At 36.8% G+C, this 16,516-nt stretch overlaps 2 protein-coding genes across 3 annotated transcripts in view; both read left to right on the top strand.

Moving 5' to 3' along the window:
* The window catches only part of LOC108143210 (frizzled), a 102,922-nt gene that overhangs the window by 46,751 nt on the left and 39,655 nt on the right, over nt 1-16,516 (top strand). The window contains exon 5 of one of the 2 annotated variants that reach the window (XM_017267496.1): nt 11,905-11,954. The exons of the other annotated variant lie outside the window; for it this stretch is intronic. Within the exon in view, the coding sequence (XP_017122985.1) occupies nt 11,905-11,939 (35 nt within the window). The 3' untranslated portion in view covers nt 11,940-11,954. Of the gene's footprint in view, nt 1-11,904; nt 11,955-16,516 lie in introns of those variants that run through there. 2 annotated transcript variants of the gene reach the window in all.
* On the top strand, nt 8,990-9,542 carry LOC108143211 (histidine-rich glycoprotein). Its single transcript, XM_017267498.2, has one exon. The coding sequence runs from the start codon at nt 9,094-9,096 to the stop codon at nt 9,385-9,387; it is 294 nt and encodes a 97-aa protein (XP_017122987.1). The 5' UTR covers nt 8,990-9,093; the 3' UTR covers nt 9,388-9,542.

The raw sequence follows: 16,516 nt of genomic DNA, 5'->3' as shown, positions 1-16,516 counted from the left end.
CTATTTAAGAAATGGTTCTGATTTTAGTCTTATTTTAAACTATACCTTCTTTTTGACCTACCTAGCCGAAGGATTTTATATATTTGTAAAATTTGTAAATTATTGATTTTATTCTTAAAAACTTCGGAAATGAATACGCTTCTAAAATTTATTTTTAATCATTATAATTAGCTTTTAGTTTTCTACTATTACTTAAACATTTTTTATTTATTTTTGTTACCCTAATGAAAGCAGGCATTTGTAATTTATAAATATATAAAGAACCAACAAAAATATAATTAAAAATAAGTCAATGGATATGTTTGAAAACTTTATCTAAATGGAAACCAGATATTGTGATTTATTGTTACCGTCATAATTCCACGGTCTATAAAATCCTTATTTAATACTGAAAAAATATTGTTGTTCGCTGTCTACTACCGATAACTCCCAAGTTTATATACCCCTTGAATTGATTGAAAGTCAGTCCATATGAAGAAGCCACAATGCAGTTGACCGCAGCAGCAACAACTGCGGCAGCAGCAGTAATGGCAGCAACATCGACAACAGCAACAACATACAGCATAGCAACACGAACAATGTGCGTTGAATGGCATGTGGCAAAAGTTATGGAGACTTTGGCGCGTAAAACCGGTAGCTAAAATGGCCTAAACGACCAGGGGGAAGGGGTTGGGGGGTTTGGGGATTGGTAAGAAATGGGGTTCACAGACGCGATGAAGACAACAGCAAAAAGCGTGAAACGTGTGCGTGAGTCGCAGTAGCAGCAGCAACAACAGCAAACATTGGCGACAGCAGCAGCAACTGATACGCAGTTTGAGATACCGCGATGTTGTTGCTACATTGGCAACATGACTACAAGTTGCTATTACCCTGGCCATATCCAAACGGCATCGGGCCTCAACTTCACTTGCTATTGCTGCTCGTTGTCATGGCTACTGAAATGGCATGGCAAAAGCCCCCGGTCACGGAGAAAAGTGGGGAAAGGTGGGGAAAGTGAAGAGAGAACCTTTTTCTGTCATCCGTTTGATTACATTTACAATTTGAGCTGGCTGCTATACTCTACCCAAGATCACAAAGATTACAGGATGGAAGTTTAAAGAAATTTATGTTATATAGAACCTTTAGTTTTTAATATAGGTTTCTTTAAATGAAGAGTAACTCTTCAATTGAAATACTGATAGTTGGAAAAACACAAATATAAATGTTTGCTTAGTTTTATTAATAAACTGCAAAATATTTGTAAATATTGGATTCCGCTTTAACATTCTAACTTTCGATAATCTTTACTCACTTTAAATGTGCGTAGTATTGTTGCTGGTAGCGATTTTAAGCCACCATTTATATGTTCAATCGATTTTAGCCCACCATCTACATTTTAAACTTGTCATTGACAAATGACATATCTTTTAGGTTAAATATTTTAATGTTACTTAATAGTTGGCTTGAATTATTTTAATCAATTATAAATGCTGCAAGTTTCTTAAAAGCAACAGAAATAACAATCATTTTTTCAATATCGCATGAGCGTTTTCTGTAAATTTAAAGCTTTGTCATTTATTCAATATAAACAAATATAATAATTCCGCCATAAGTAAAGTCATATATACAAATTATTGAAGGGTATGTCAGGAGCGATACTTAAGCCAGACAATTTAACAGGCATGGTTGAGCTTTTTTTCGCTTTGCGCATCATTTGTGCGGCTCCTGTTTCTTTTGCCTTGACTCGCAGATTATTTGTTTGATTTCATTTTTATATTTTGTTTATATGTAAGCTTTTGCCATCATTCATCTTAGCGGGGGCCAGTACGTGCTCCATTTGGCTAATGTCATTTTTATGAGTTTTTATTTCGTTTTGTGCCATAATTCGATTGTCATGTCTGGCACTTTTTTCATGGATTATCCTACTGGATGATTGGGTGGCAAGTGTTTGGCCAAAACATCGACGAGATGTTCTTTGATATTTAACCTGGCGGCCACAGCACGGACTCAATTTATGTATAATTATATAGAACTCGTAACGGCTTGGATCATTATAAAGTCATAAAGCTTTTGTCGGCTCCGGTGGTCCAGCGTGCCCACTAATTTGCGGCAATTAAATTCATTAATTCAAATTAATATGATTCGAAAAACATTAAAGCCAAGCTAGGAATCTTGTTGCTCGGGGGCAAACTGAAGAAACTGAGAAAACTGTTAAAGGAGAAGCGGCACAAGGGCCATTGACCAGGAGGGAACAATGGAAACCGTACAAAATGAGGCAGCTAAGTGTGAAGACGGCCAAGTTAATGAATCTCCGAAAACCAAATGGTCCAATGAACGGAGTGCGGAGGTTGACTGACCAGCTGCTCGCCAAAATTAAAGCCGGTTACTTAAGACACAAAAAGTAGGCATAAACAATCTTGTTAATTTATGACAGGAAAATAAACTAATGAATTCGAGCAAATATTTTCATTCATTCACAAAACTTTTATGCAGAGTACACAATTTTTCTATATCAAACGTATTTAAGCTTTACTCTTGTGTTTTGTCTTACTTATAATTTTCTTCTCTTCAATTCTGCAAAGAATATCTACCAACTAAAGTTTTAGTTGGTACAATATTGAACGCTTTTATATTTACTTAGTTGAAGCTGATATAACACTTCAATAGATTTCAATAAAATCATTTAAAATTGACATTTAAAAATGGGAAATCAGATTTCTAACGAGAACCTTTGATTTCTTTCCGCGGATTTTCAATCGTGTTAACATAAAAATAAAAATAATGTTTCCCAGTGGCACCTAAAAATGTTGATGACTTTTTATCGATCTGCTGCAGTTAAGAAAGTCTGAAAATGTTGTACCTCCGGCAAATTGATTCGATGCCTGCCGGCCGTTTACCCAATATACACCCAGTAAAATATCCTCCCCTACGGGTGGCATCCTGCTGCTCTGTTTATTTCTAATATCCTGCCAGAATCTTTTTTTTGGGAGGGTGGATGGAGAGGAGCAGCGACAATAAACACGCCCACACGAAATTTGCGGACGAAATTGTCTTTTGCGGCTGCCATAAAGCGCAGCCGATGTCATTAAAATCTCTTTTCGGCTCGAAGTTTCGCACGGCGCCATATCGATGGGATATTCCTCAGCCGGGGGGCAATTCAAATGTTTCCTGCGGTGCTTGCCAACACCTTTGACCTGCTGGGATAGTACCACGCCCCTTTTCCCAACATCCGCAGAAGGCCTTTCCCCGAAATTTCTCCCTTTTCTCTAATTTGATAAGCGAAAGGAAGAAATCTTTTGGCGTGTAAATTGCTTTTGCCATTTATTTTTTCTCGCTTTTTTTTTTTTTGTTTTGTTTGGATGGCGTGGGCTGAAGTGCTCAAATCACTGGTGGCCCAAAGATTTCCGTTTCCAGCCTCTATGATTTCAACCGATTTCAATTGTGCCACAGCTAAAGTTTTCTTAATTACGTTCAGTCATATTTTTTGCGGGTATTTTCGGGACTGCTTTTTTGTTTTCTTGTCGAGTGCAGAGCACTTTCGCTTAACCCCGCGGCGGCCCCGCACAATTTATTGGCACAACTTCAAAAAAGTTTTCCACATTTTTGGTTTTTTATATTCCCTTTAGTTTTTGCTTTTGTTCTAGGCCAACACCTTTAACATGTTTTTGGCAGCCCCAGAAAATAAAAAGTGCAAAAAGTTTCTCACTCCATCACTGCCCTTCTCCCTTACTCTTTATCCATCTCTCTAGCTCTCAGTTTGCATGACGCGTTGAATAGTTTTCGCAGTTTTTTGTTTGTTCATGTGCCAGGTGCATGGTAATGGGTTAATTAGCTCTGCGCCAGGACGACCAAGGGTTAATTAAGTGGCATGAAATTCGGGAGAAAATCCCTGACCAAATTTATTATAGCAAGAAAAATTGAAAAAGGGAAATCAAACAAATTGAAAATGGGTCAAGGAAGATGAAAGGTGGTTTTGAATGGGTGAGTAAGGGATCAAAAGTAATTGTGATTTAGGTTCATGGAGAGATAACTTTGATTTGGGGCTCAAAGCAAGTCCCTGCGGTTAATATCTGTTTTAACACTGGTTTTTCTTTGTGTTGGGGGTTGAACTCTAGAAAAGTCAATCAACATTAAAATCATTGTACAAAATATTAATTTACTATTAAATTCTTCTTAAATATATATAAACTTAAGTATGTATATATAAACTCTGATTGAGTTATTTTCAACTTGTCTGCCCTCGGGACAATATTTATCCAAGGGTGACTCTGGATCGGTCAATTTATACATCAAATGGATTGCATCCCCCAAGATTTCAATTACTCTGCGTAGAATAACTCAATCCAACTTGGAAAACCCCAGAAGATGACTCAGCCTCGCACACTCGAAGAGATTCTGGGAATATATCAGAGTAAACCCAACTAAGAAAGCATCATCCCTTAAAATCAGAAGTCCCTTCTAATATTAACTTTACAAAGCTTACAAATTCGTGCAAAAAATATTTTCGGGGGAGCCACAGAATGCATTAGAAATGTTCGAAGGGAAGGAAAAACATAAAACCGAAACACAAAGGAACTAACAAGCGGTTCCACCTACTCCACCCCGCCAGCAAACTTCTCTAAGTGATTTCAACCCGGAAATGCCCATAAATCGATTGGATCTTGGGGGAAAGAGGGAAATGATGGGTTGTCTCTGGGTTTCTCTACACAGACAAAAATCGTAGGGTAAGAAGTAAATTGCAATTTTTAATAGATCTCATATATCTTTAAGAAGTTTTAAACCCAACCAAATTATTATTGTTATTCAGTCAAAAGTATAATAAATTCATAAGTTCATTTAAAATTTTTTTACAGAAACTAAAATTCTTAGACTGATGTTTTATGCTTACTTAATTATGTCTAAACCTGGTTTCTAAAAGTGGAAAAATAAAAAAAACTTTCTTTATTTAATATATTTTAAAGTAATATGTAAAGTCAGATAACATTATTCAAATTTCTTTTATGTTAAAGTTAATTAGAGATTACTTTTACTTTAAACTACGTTTCATGGAAAAGTCTTTTAAAAAAGGTATTTGTATACTTATGGCACTTTGAAAGAAGCTTAGTTTTTTGTTTGTTGAAAGCCTTAATCAATGTTTTGTGATTTAGAGAGTTAAGATATTTCCCTCTGTGTATGGTTTTCTTTGGCTACGGATGCATCAGACTTTATGGGCTAAATGAATGAATTGAAATGGGTGTGGACGAGAGTGTGTGGCTTGTATCGGCTTGTGGCACACTTGTCTGGATTTCCCCCCTTTGGAAAACGCCCCTCGTGTGGTGTACAATGCAAATAAAAGTTCATTACAAGCTCAGGCCAAGGCGCTTAAAAAAACTGTTGTAACCGAGGCTTTTGTTATATTCTTCTGTCTGTCCCACTTTGTGCTGTGTATTCTGCCCCTTTTATGGTCAACGGCCCCTTTCTGGCGCTTAGAGTTGTGGGTGGCGAATGGAGAAGTCGCCTGTCCGGAAATGCCACATCCGTGTACAAGTCCATAAAGTCAATAAGGAAAAAAAATGGTAGAAAAGGGCGGTTGAAGCAAGGGAAATTTTAAAAGGCCAAAGGGGAAATAAATTAAGAATAAGCAATGATTTTCCACATATCCACATTTCCTCACATTTATGATAAGGATGTCCGGTTGGGAGACCTTATATAAACCTCTTCGATTGTAAACCGTCTTTAATTTACATGGCTTTTATGAGCGTTAACTATTGGCTGAATGTCATAAGACTTGATTTTATGAGATGATGCTAAACATAAAACCAGCATTAGCCATAAAACCTAAGGGAGTTTTATCTTTGACAACTGCTGAAAGAACATCGCCTCGTATTAATTGAAAATGTCACCGATCCGTGGCAATTATCGTAAATTATGCACACGCGCCCGAATCCAAATATTATTATTATTTTTATTACGTGCGTAGGCAAAACAAAAATCAAGAACTTCAAGTCACCCTCTAAAATTTGATGCTGTCTTCAGGGTGAGTTGTGCATAATGAAATGTCAACAAATGTGAACGAGAAAAGGGAAGTTGGCAGAAGTACGAAACAAGGCTAGGACATGGTCTTTGTTTCAGCGGTGGTTGCTCGACTTCCCTCCAGTCTTTGAAGTTGACTTGCGGAAATTGAAAACTTAATTGGCAGAGCTGTTACATGGCTACGTTGTGATTTCAATGGTTTGAAAAGCTGAACAAAGATAGAGGAAATTTTGTAGAAATTTTAAGAATTAAAAAATAACTCCTACCATAGTATTTAAATTAAGCAAAAATTAGATAGATAAATGATCAGAAGCTAAATGTTAGTTCTAAAATGTTCTTAAACATATAAAATAAATATTTTGATTCAAAAATGTTCACATGTCAGCTATACATGATTAGTTTTAAATGTACTAACACTCTTTTTTCATAATTTTTTTATTTTATCTTAAATCCAATTTTATTTTGCTGAATTATCCTCATGGAAAAATGTGTATCTCCCATAAAAATACCCACGGGTGACTCATGACCAGACATAACAAATAAATCCCACAGAAAATCTGAGGCAGCCAAATCCCGTAAATCGCAAATTTTCTATGCATTTTACCCGTTTGCAGACTCAGATGTGGAGAAAAGGAACCAGATGGGAGAATATATATAAAAAGAAACCATAAAAAATGCAACAGACCATAATAATTTCAACGTTTATTTTTTCGAACATTTTCTGCTTTTGTCGCAATCTTCCACAGGCTTCCACCGCTCCACCCCCTTTTGGCCCATCGAATTCAGGGTCTGACTATGCAAAAATGCAGCAGCCAAAAAGCACATAAAATTATTATGTGACGAGAAACGTGGGGAGTGCAAATCGAGGGGTCGAGGGGAAAATGCTCAAAGGCATTTCGGACTCGGCCAAAAATCAGACTCAGCATGTGCGCATAAAGCTCAAATAAACTCAAGTTGTTGACAAAGGGGTTAAAGGCCATAATTGTGGCCGTCGGCAGAGCGGGTTTATATGAATATGGGGTGGCCTAACCCTACTCCAGGGGGAACCACCCGAACGTGCCAGACTGAAAGTGGAATTTTCATTGGATGTGTAAACAAAACCAGCGGGGGAAAACTGAGCCAGATGAGCTAGTCGGAAAAGCTTGTCCGACGGTGCCACTAAAGTGATTTTTAAAGGGGTGTTCTCGTCTTTTTTGACCTTGCTAATGGATTTTTGCTCAACATATTTAATTAGCTTATAAAAATTGAAAAATAACTATTTAAGAAAAGTGAGTGCTAGTTGACAAAGTTACAAGGTTCTTATAAGATCTTTTGTGTCACAATGTGAGAAGATATTAATCCGTAATTCTACTTTTACTTTTATTGTTTAACAATAATATTCTTTCTTTTATTTTCTTCCAAAATACATTTTGTTATTTGATAAGAATTTTTAATAAATTGGATTAGATTGTCTCCACTTTCACAATTATTTTTTTGACAAACTTAAAAGTTTGTTTTTCTTTTCTCCCTTTATCGCACATTTTTGTTTTCTTTATTTTCCTCTTTTTTTTGCCTTTATGTCTTCGCTTCCGCCTTATCTACCCAAAATTTTTTCTTTACAAAGCTAATAAAATGTATTATCAAACTTTTGCAGAAGTTCTTTGAAAAGCAACTCCATAAAATCAAATTTATGTATTACCTGCATTGCCCCCATCCATTTTCCTTGCCCTTACTTTCCAGCTTCTTTTTCACTCATTTCCTATATCGTTTTTACTCCCTCAACTGCAGGAGGACAAAACCTCCGGTCGCACTTTAAATAAGCATTAAATTGATACAGCATAAAGTTGTTTCCTTCTCTTTCCATTTTTCCACTCTCTCTCTTTCTCCCAAGACGCACTCTAGACACATTCTAATCGCTTTATAACTTCTAACGCAGTTTATCAGAGCCCTGCCGCAGTTCACAGCCCCTCATCCCTTAATTCCACCACCCCCAAAATCACCCACCCCACACCATTAAAAAGGCTCAAAGGCAAAAGTTATTGTCACGCACTAAAGTCGCTTTCATATGGAGTTGTGTGATGCACGGCGAAAAAATATTCATCGAAACTGATTAATTTGGGCTTATGATGTACAAATATAGCACCTATTTGTGGCGTATCAATATCTTATCAGTATAATGCTTACGGCATATACACCTGCGGGAAAGAAAAGAGTGATATTTTTTCTTAATATTTTAACACAAAATCAGAGCAAATGATAAAATGATCACCAGAATAATAAAATAGGTTCGTGGAACACTTATATTATATTCCTCGGATGGGTTTTGCTCTCCCAGGAAATATATCAAGCTGATAGAATGTGATAAGATAAATCCACTTTTAAGAATAAAATATAAAAAATATTTTTTCTGTGCATTTTTTTATTGAAATGGGTGAAAAGGGGGTATTCAGACCTCCAACCATTAAGCCAATCTCCACGCAAAAGCTCTCTTGGTTATAGCTTTCTTACTCGCACTTTTCTAGGTTTTGGTTGGGTGTCTTTAGTGTCTTTTTGGTTTTCCTTCGTTTTTCTTCTATCGCACTTTATTTTCCTTTATTTTTTTTTGAAACTACGTCAAGCAAACAGGGCGGAAATTATTGTCGGCGGCGTCTTGCCATTTTTGCTTTTCTCAATCAGTTCTTCTTGCATCACCAATATTTTTTTGCAATATCAAATTGTTGTATCTGTGAAATACTTTTATTTTCCTTATTTGCGCCCTAACTTTGATTGCATCGGCTATGAATGATAACAAGTAAAGTACCCTAAGAGTTTAAACTGATCTATGAGTAATTCCCTGTATAGATTGCACAGGCATATTGCTATCTTTATAGCCCAAATCGAGCATTAGCAATGGAATCGAAGTGAATCCCCAGTGAGTCAGTCGAAAACACACCCCTTTCGATAAGATAAGCCCGCGGAAAACAATACTATCTGAAGTGTCAAGCTAGTCAAGTGAAAATGTATATAAATTGCTGACATCTGTGGATTGGAAAGCAGTTCGCATTCAATAAGCAACAAGAACAGTTCTCGAAAGGAATTTATCAGTTATAAAAGCAAAGGATTTTAACAAAGAACATAGACACAATGTCGCCACCACACCACGAAGATCGTCTGTTTGGCATCCACTTTGGCCTGAGCTTGGGTGGTCATGGACATCACCACCACCATCACCACCCACCGCCGCCTCCACCGCCGGTGCACCACCACCACCACCACGGACCTCCGCCGCACCACCACGGTCCGCCGCACCACCACTATCACCATGGACCTCCGCCGCCCCACTACGATCATCATCACTACGATCACCACCATCACGGCGGTCACTTTGATCATCATCATGGCCCGCCGCACGGACATCATCATCATCATCACTGTTAGTCCAGTGTGGAAAATGGTCTTTCAAAGTCCAATTCTTCTAAGAATGTCTAAACTAACGGAAATATTGTAAAAATATTTATAAACGAATTTAATTTATTACTTTTGTAAACATGTATAAACTTATAAACAAACAACAAAAAACTAAAATGAACAAAACAAAATTAAATGTGATTAATTTTTGCAAAAAATAGACTTATATTATTCATATTTCAAGTCGTTGTGGTAATTTCGTCATATGTTACAGATTGTTATTGCACATTGTAAATATGCATTATATAAGTGTTGACTTCAACTCCTATCTGCAAAATTTGTCAATATTAGTTGGCTCAGGCCACAAAAAAATTAGTTAACGAGAGTCAACTCGATCAAGTTAAAATGACATCTAATCTTATCTAGATTGATATGACAAACACAAAGAAATCAGCAAAGCGAAATATAACGATTGCCTTATAATCTTTATTAAGCTGATTACAAAGGGAAGTGAATCAAAGGCATTTATAAAAATAAATAATTAAGGAAATTCTAAACCAATAAGCAGATTAATTTTAGCCACAGACTCCAAACCAGCCCACCCACAAAAACAATTTGCTAAGCCGATAAACACAAATGAAATTAAATATAATTTCAGTTCTGTTTGGATCCGCTTCGGGTGGGTCAAACAAAATGTTTGCCATTACTAAACCATTTCAAAGTGTTTGTATTTTTTCCGCGGTTGTCACAAAACGCTAATTAGACAGCAGCTACCATATAGAGCGGGTCTCCCCATGCCCGTATATATTTGTCTGTGGGTTACGGGCTGTCATAAAATGTAAAATGTTGCCCGTGGCGTAGGTCGTATGGGTATCGACACCTGGAAAATATTGGTAATTAAAATTTGCCAGTTGTCGGCCAGAAAACCGAAAAAACCGCTTCCATTTCGGCCTGTCTAATAATGTTGTAAAACATGTTGCCATTAAGTAAAACGACAGACGCCAAAACGCCCCAAAGGCAAAAATGAAAAAACAGGAAAGGTAGGGAAAAATTTTTAGGTGGTAGGGAAATACCCTATATCTAAATTGCGTGCTAAAAAAAACCTATATTTGCTTAGACCGAAAAAACAATTTATTCATAACATATAGCCAATATTTTATCCATTCTCTTAAGTTCTAGAGACTATGTAACCATATAAGCACTACTATCATATATAAAAAGCTTTTTGGTTGTTGTATTATTTTTAAAATGTATATCATCCTGCCAAATGAAAGTCGAAACCGAACTTACTACCTAAAATCTCCTCATACAATCTGAGTCTATTTAATACTACACAAATAATTTTATAGGTGAAAAAACGGTTTCTATATTAATAAATGTGTATCAAATGTTTCAGCTAATTTTATGTCCTATACTTAAATTAAAACATCAGTTTAAAACGGCTTTACCAATTTTTTTTGGTCATAGGGCATATTCTGGACCTTTTGAAGTAAACCTTAAATGAAATTTTGGATAGACTTAAGACATTATTATACTCTTGGCAAAAAAAGGAAAAACAAACTTATCTATTTAATATTACCCGATTGTATTGTAGGATATCATGCTCATACTCTCGCCGTTACGCTGACAAGTAGAGCTAATGGAATTGGTAGCAGTAAGTGAGACTCGAGCACTCTCTTCAGGTTTTCGGACCAAGACTGTCAATTAAGTATAAAAATTATTTGGGGTCTGCCTATCAACGAATTTTTGACAATTTCATGGGACAGGTCGACAATTGACAGCCATGGGAGTGAAGTGCCCCTCCCCCAGAAATTGAGTAGATGACAATTACCGTCTCAATTCATAAATGTCGCAGTCTGGAAAATCGATTCCTCAAAACATGTTGCCTGCTTTTAATTAAAAAAGTTATATTATGCCAGTGGCCAGGCTTAATCCATGTTTCAGCCGCAAATGGAGCCGCTTGGCAGCTTCAACTCAGACTCTGCGTATATCTTAATTGTTATTTGTATTTAATTATATGGCAAGTCTCCCCAACTTTGCCACGAAAGTTGAAAAATTTTAAAAAAACAACAGCAGGCAGGGAAGGAAAAAAAGTCAAGTCAATGTTGGCTCGGATTTTTTCACCTAAATAAAATGTTTACTTTACTTTAGTTGGCCAAGTGTTGACTCTGCCAGTAAAATGGTGAGCGTTGAAAGATGAGGGAAAAGAAAAGGAAGAGTTGCTGGGGCATTCATCAGATTACTATCTGTGATTATGCAAGAGGGCGAAATAATGCATGTCACGATAAAAGTGAAAAATCGAGGAAACTGTTGAGTTGCAGCGGCTGTTTTTCTAAGTCTTTGCACCAAGTGGCTGACATAAGTGGTTAAAAGAAGAAAGCTACCAGTTGCAACTTATAAGGGATTTATTGTCTTCACTTACAGCAGTACAATTCTTATGTATTTTCCATATTAAAAACCATCTACAAATTAAGTTATTCAAGCTGATATGAACAGTAATTTCTCGGTTCATCAAGGTACTAATTTCCCAATTTCCTCTTCTTTCAGGTATGTACTTAAGGCAGTTCCACACCATAAATTAGAATTATGAGTTGAGTAAGTAATGAAATGTTCATACACTGATCACCAATTCGACCTGATGGTCCATTAATGAGTTTACCCAACTAAAGTACAAGCAAGCCAATAACATAGAGCCAGAGAAATAGACTTCCATAGACCGCAATCAAATCGGAAGAAAAACCCATTACCGTACCGCACTGCCCATGATCTGCCAAATGGGAAGACCAATCATAAGCCCATTCACATAACAATCAAAGGCAATTTCTGGAATTCAGCTCACAGGATTACTTGGAATAATTTAATAAACCCATGAAAAATCAAAAATACGATAAGTACGGCGGGACAACGGGTCTATCCACCTCCAACGCACGGGGCAATAAAAATACCCCACCGAAAATTCTCATTAAATAAACATACTCGACGCAGAGACAAAGGCCAAGCCATATCGAGTACGCATTCCGAAAAACTAGTCCCAAACTAAGGCCTCGTAATGTCGCTTGTTAGTACTAATGATGGGCTGGTCCGCTGGTCCGCTGTTCCCGCCCGATCTCCCCGCCATAACCTCTCAAATCCAACCCCCCGCCCCCGGGAAAACGCAAAAATAAATTTGTACATCTGCGATAGAAGCCGCGATATGGGAGCCATGGCCATGGCCAAGACCTCGGAAGGCCAAGAAAGAGCGTTGCCCATTTCGCCTGCTTGTCATAAATTGCCATGGAGCGCCAACAACAAGTTTCCTTTGACTTCGAGTATTCCAGGCGCTTTATTCTCAGGGATGGCACCGTGATCTGTCAGGAGAAAAACTGAAGAGAGTTAAAAAATATTTACATTTATATGGATAGCAAGTCTTCTTCAAGTGACATCAGCTTTGACTAGAAAAATGGGCTATTACATAGATGTCTTAATTATGTAAGAATTAAAATATAGTAGGGAATATTTTAAAACAGTTTTTGATTTGAGTTCAAATTGTATTTTATTCATTATTGGCGTTTTGAAGACATTGTGTGTAAACAAAATCTAGCTTATTATACAGATACTAAATCTTAAAATTTTACTTTTAAATACAAATATTATTTACGATCTCTTAAATATTATTTACGATCTCTTAAATAATATTTGTATTACTTTACAATATTGATGATTATGTCATAATACGTATAAGCATACACACAGCCTTTTAGAAATAATTTGTGTTTCTATTTTAAAAATTTAAATGCATTTTAATTTAATGTAGTAACTGCCAATTTCTTTTACAAGTCATTAATTTTTTTTGTGATTTTAGTTCAAATATTCTTTTCTTAAGTTACCGTTCCGTGACAACTTCGAAACCCATCTCTAAGCTCTAGTCAAGACCCCCAGGTTCGACCAAAAAAACGGAGTCGGCCACAGTCCATTGGATCCCGACCGTCGCGTCCAGGCTGTAAAAATTAATAGCCAACATAATAAGCGGCATTTTATGACAAGCGTGCACCTCAGCACACACACACACACACACACAGACACGCTCTCACGAACACGGGACCACGCCCCCTGGCAAGCACCCCCTGGGTTTTTTTTTGGAGCCGAGGCTTTTGGGCAAACATTTCTCACAGACTCACACGGCAGAAGTCATTAGGTTAGGGATCAGTTGGCCACTCTTCTTCATCGCAGTCACTTTGAAAATTACGCAAATTGAAAGTTACATCGTTATGGAGCCGGCAAATGGGAAAATCAGGGGGAAAACTCCGCAACTCCGCAACTCCCCCTCAAGTAGACCCCAAACTACCCGACAAATTGTGGTCCTCATATTGACGCTGCAAGATTTCGCTTTATGATAATTACACGCAGCGTTTAGATTTGTTTTTATACGATTTTGTCTAGGAAAATTGAAAAACTTTTCCACGGCTTTGGGGCTCTCGAGCGAGGAAAATAGATGGTCGATTATGCAAGAGCTGATATGGGAAGTTTATTTATATAAACAAGCTAATGGATTTTGAGGATTTTAATTGGAAGAGTGGAATCTGTGCATGATGAAGTGCTCATAAGTCTTGACTTCACGCTGGTTAAGCTCATGTCTTAAATGGAAAAACTGATCGCTTAAGGCCAGCTGTTATTTATGAGAGTTAAACATCATTGGAGCAACAAATAAAAAATAGATGAAATGCAGCTTAGATCTCTGCATTTCTAATTACTCCATGTCATGAACAAAACCTGCCGTGGGATTCACATAAAATGGTCAGAGCCTGAAAAATCCAAATAAGACCAAAGAATAAACTATAAAAAACTTTACAGATCTCGAATGGAAATCGTTAACAGTCAAAGTCTGACTTTTTATGCCCCATTTCTGACCAAACGAAACCAAACAAATAAACAGATAAAAATACATCAAAACTAAGCACAAAGTTGCCAAGTTGAGCTGAATTTTAAATCGAAATTCGACTTAACTTTTGATTGTTTTTATATGGTTTGAGTCACTATAAAATTGATTGTGTGATAACTTAAAATGGTGAAGACCAACAAAACAAATTTATGATGCTAATTAGTTTTGAATGAAGATAGAAACTAAAAGGGAAATATATTTACCTACGCAAGCCATTCAGTCAATAAATCTTTCAACAAAACCAATGCGAAGACAAATCACCAGAATGAGATTTGTCCAAGTCAGTCTAAGGCCCGATGAACTCTTCTGGCATATAAAATGCAAATTAGCTACAAAATGGTTTATCTCTGAGCCCCCAACCACTGCCATTTATTCTTCAGTTTTTCTCCTTCCAGCACTTTACATTTTCTTATCTCCCTCAAAATGCATTTTCTTGTGTTCTCTTTTTATTTATTTTTCCATATTTTTTCGGTCTGTGGCTTGCGTTTTTATTACTTGTCAAAATACAATAAAATTTATGGCAAGTTGGCAATATTTTTAACGCCAAATGCAGAGCATTGGGTGCTGAGGGGAGAAAAGGGTAAGAAACTGCAGGCAGAGGGCGAAAAAAATTCAAAGAAATCGCTCCATAAATCATGCAAGTGGAGTCTGGCCAAAAACAAAAGAAAATCTGCAAGATAAATAGGGGAAAAACTGTGAAACGCAAATGCGCCCCACAAAAGTCATAAAAATAAAATTAGCCAAAGTGGGTGGCACCTCGGCACAAAGAGGGGAAAAGTGCAGCATAAATAAAAAAAATACTCACACGTCAATTTAAATGGATATCAAAATGGCATTAATACTTTTTTGAATAAAGAGCTTATGCAACTAAATGAATTTAAAACTAACTATTTCATGACATACATTAAAGTGCTTGTTATGAACAATAAATTTGTTGTTTGAATACATAACTTTAATTGTAAATGGTGTAGGTATCCAGTGTTGCTATTTAAGTATATATTTTTCTTCAAGCCCACTTTATAAACGTTATTACTTTTTGTTTGCTCTAAGTTGCCGCCTACAATTTTACTGAGAAAGTTAAAAGCACTTTCATTAGGAAACTCTGTGAATTATAGGAAACAATTTGGAAAATTATTCATTGGCATATAACAACTCCCAGATCCATTATTTCGAACTCGGCGAATTTCCCTGAGAGCCCCGAGTCCAATAATTAATGCCTAAACACTTTTCTTCGCTCTTACCTGTGGCTCATGATTTTCGCATATTTCTCAAGAGGTTGAAATACACGCCTTATGTTGCCTGCTCTTCGCTCCGCTAATAATGTGAAAAATAAGAAAATGAAAGGCATTTTTGTCTAATGAATTTCCACGCGCCATCACCTCTCTTTAGCTGACTCCATTCATTTTGGCATGTGGTACGTGCTTGTGTGAAAAGCGCATTTAAATGCGGCTGAGGCAAATTAGTTAATAAATCACACGTGGAAAATTGATGAGTTGCCATTTTCCTCCTTTGGTTGAGGTGCTTGGTGGTGGGCTGGGCATTTCATTTGATTGTTTGCCATTTGTTTGCAAAATTATTTTCCTCTTTCTTTTCGGTTAGGAGGAAGAGGAACTCCCTGGGGATCCCGTCTCTAATTAAGGGGAGCTGAGTTACTCAATTGAATACGAAACTCAGATTATGATTTTGAGCACGAATCCAAAAGGGCAATAAACCAGCAGACAATTGAGGAAAATTAGTGATTGAAGTAAGCCAAGAAATCTCACAAAGCCAACTGAAAAGTTTACGGAATCGAGACTTACCTTAAGTTACAAAAAAAATACCAAATGAACTCATTGCCATTGTGCGAGCAGCGTTCCCAATATCTCATTGTCATGTAGCTCAAATCGCTCCAACAGTCAACAAACTACAACAACCGACAATCAGCAACTACAACAACCAACAACTAAAACCTATTGGAAACAACACAAACAACACTTTGCATGTGTAGCCGAGGTTTCACAAACAAAGAACACTGCCAGCGAACAAACAGCCAAAAAAGCAGAGGGGGGCGAAAAAAACAAAACCAAACCAAACAAGTAGAACTTGTCTAGGCATAAATCCAAAGACGTAGATTACAAAAAGGGGATTCGGCCAAAACAAAAATTGAAAGCATCAGCGTTTTTAATTAGAAATAATAAATAAAAGGATATATCGAATTCTACCAAAGGAAAATAGATTTTCGCGTTTTGGAAAGTGGCTTAA

Source organism: Drosophila elegans, unplaced genomic scaffold (genome assembly GCF_018152505.1).
Source record: "Drosophila elegans isolate 14027-0461.03 unplaced genomic scaffold, ASM1815250v1 contig_208, whole genome shotgun sequence".
Lineage (NCBI taxonomy): Eukaryota > Metazoa > Arthropoda > Insecta > Diptera > Drosophilidae > Drosophila > Drosophila elegans.
This window is presented reverse-complemented; position numbering and strand designations above follow the sequence as displayed.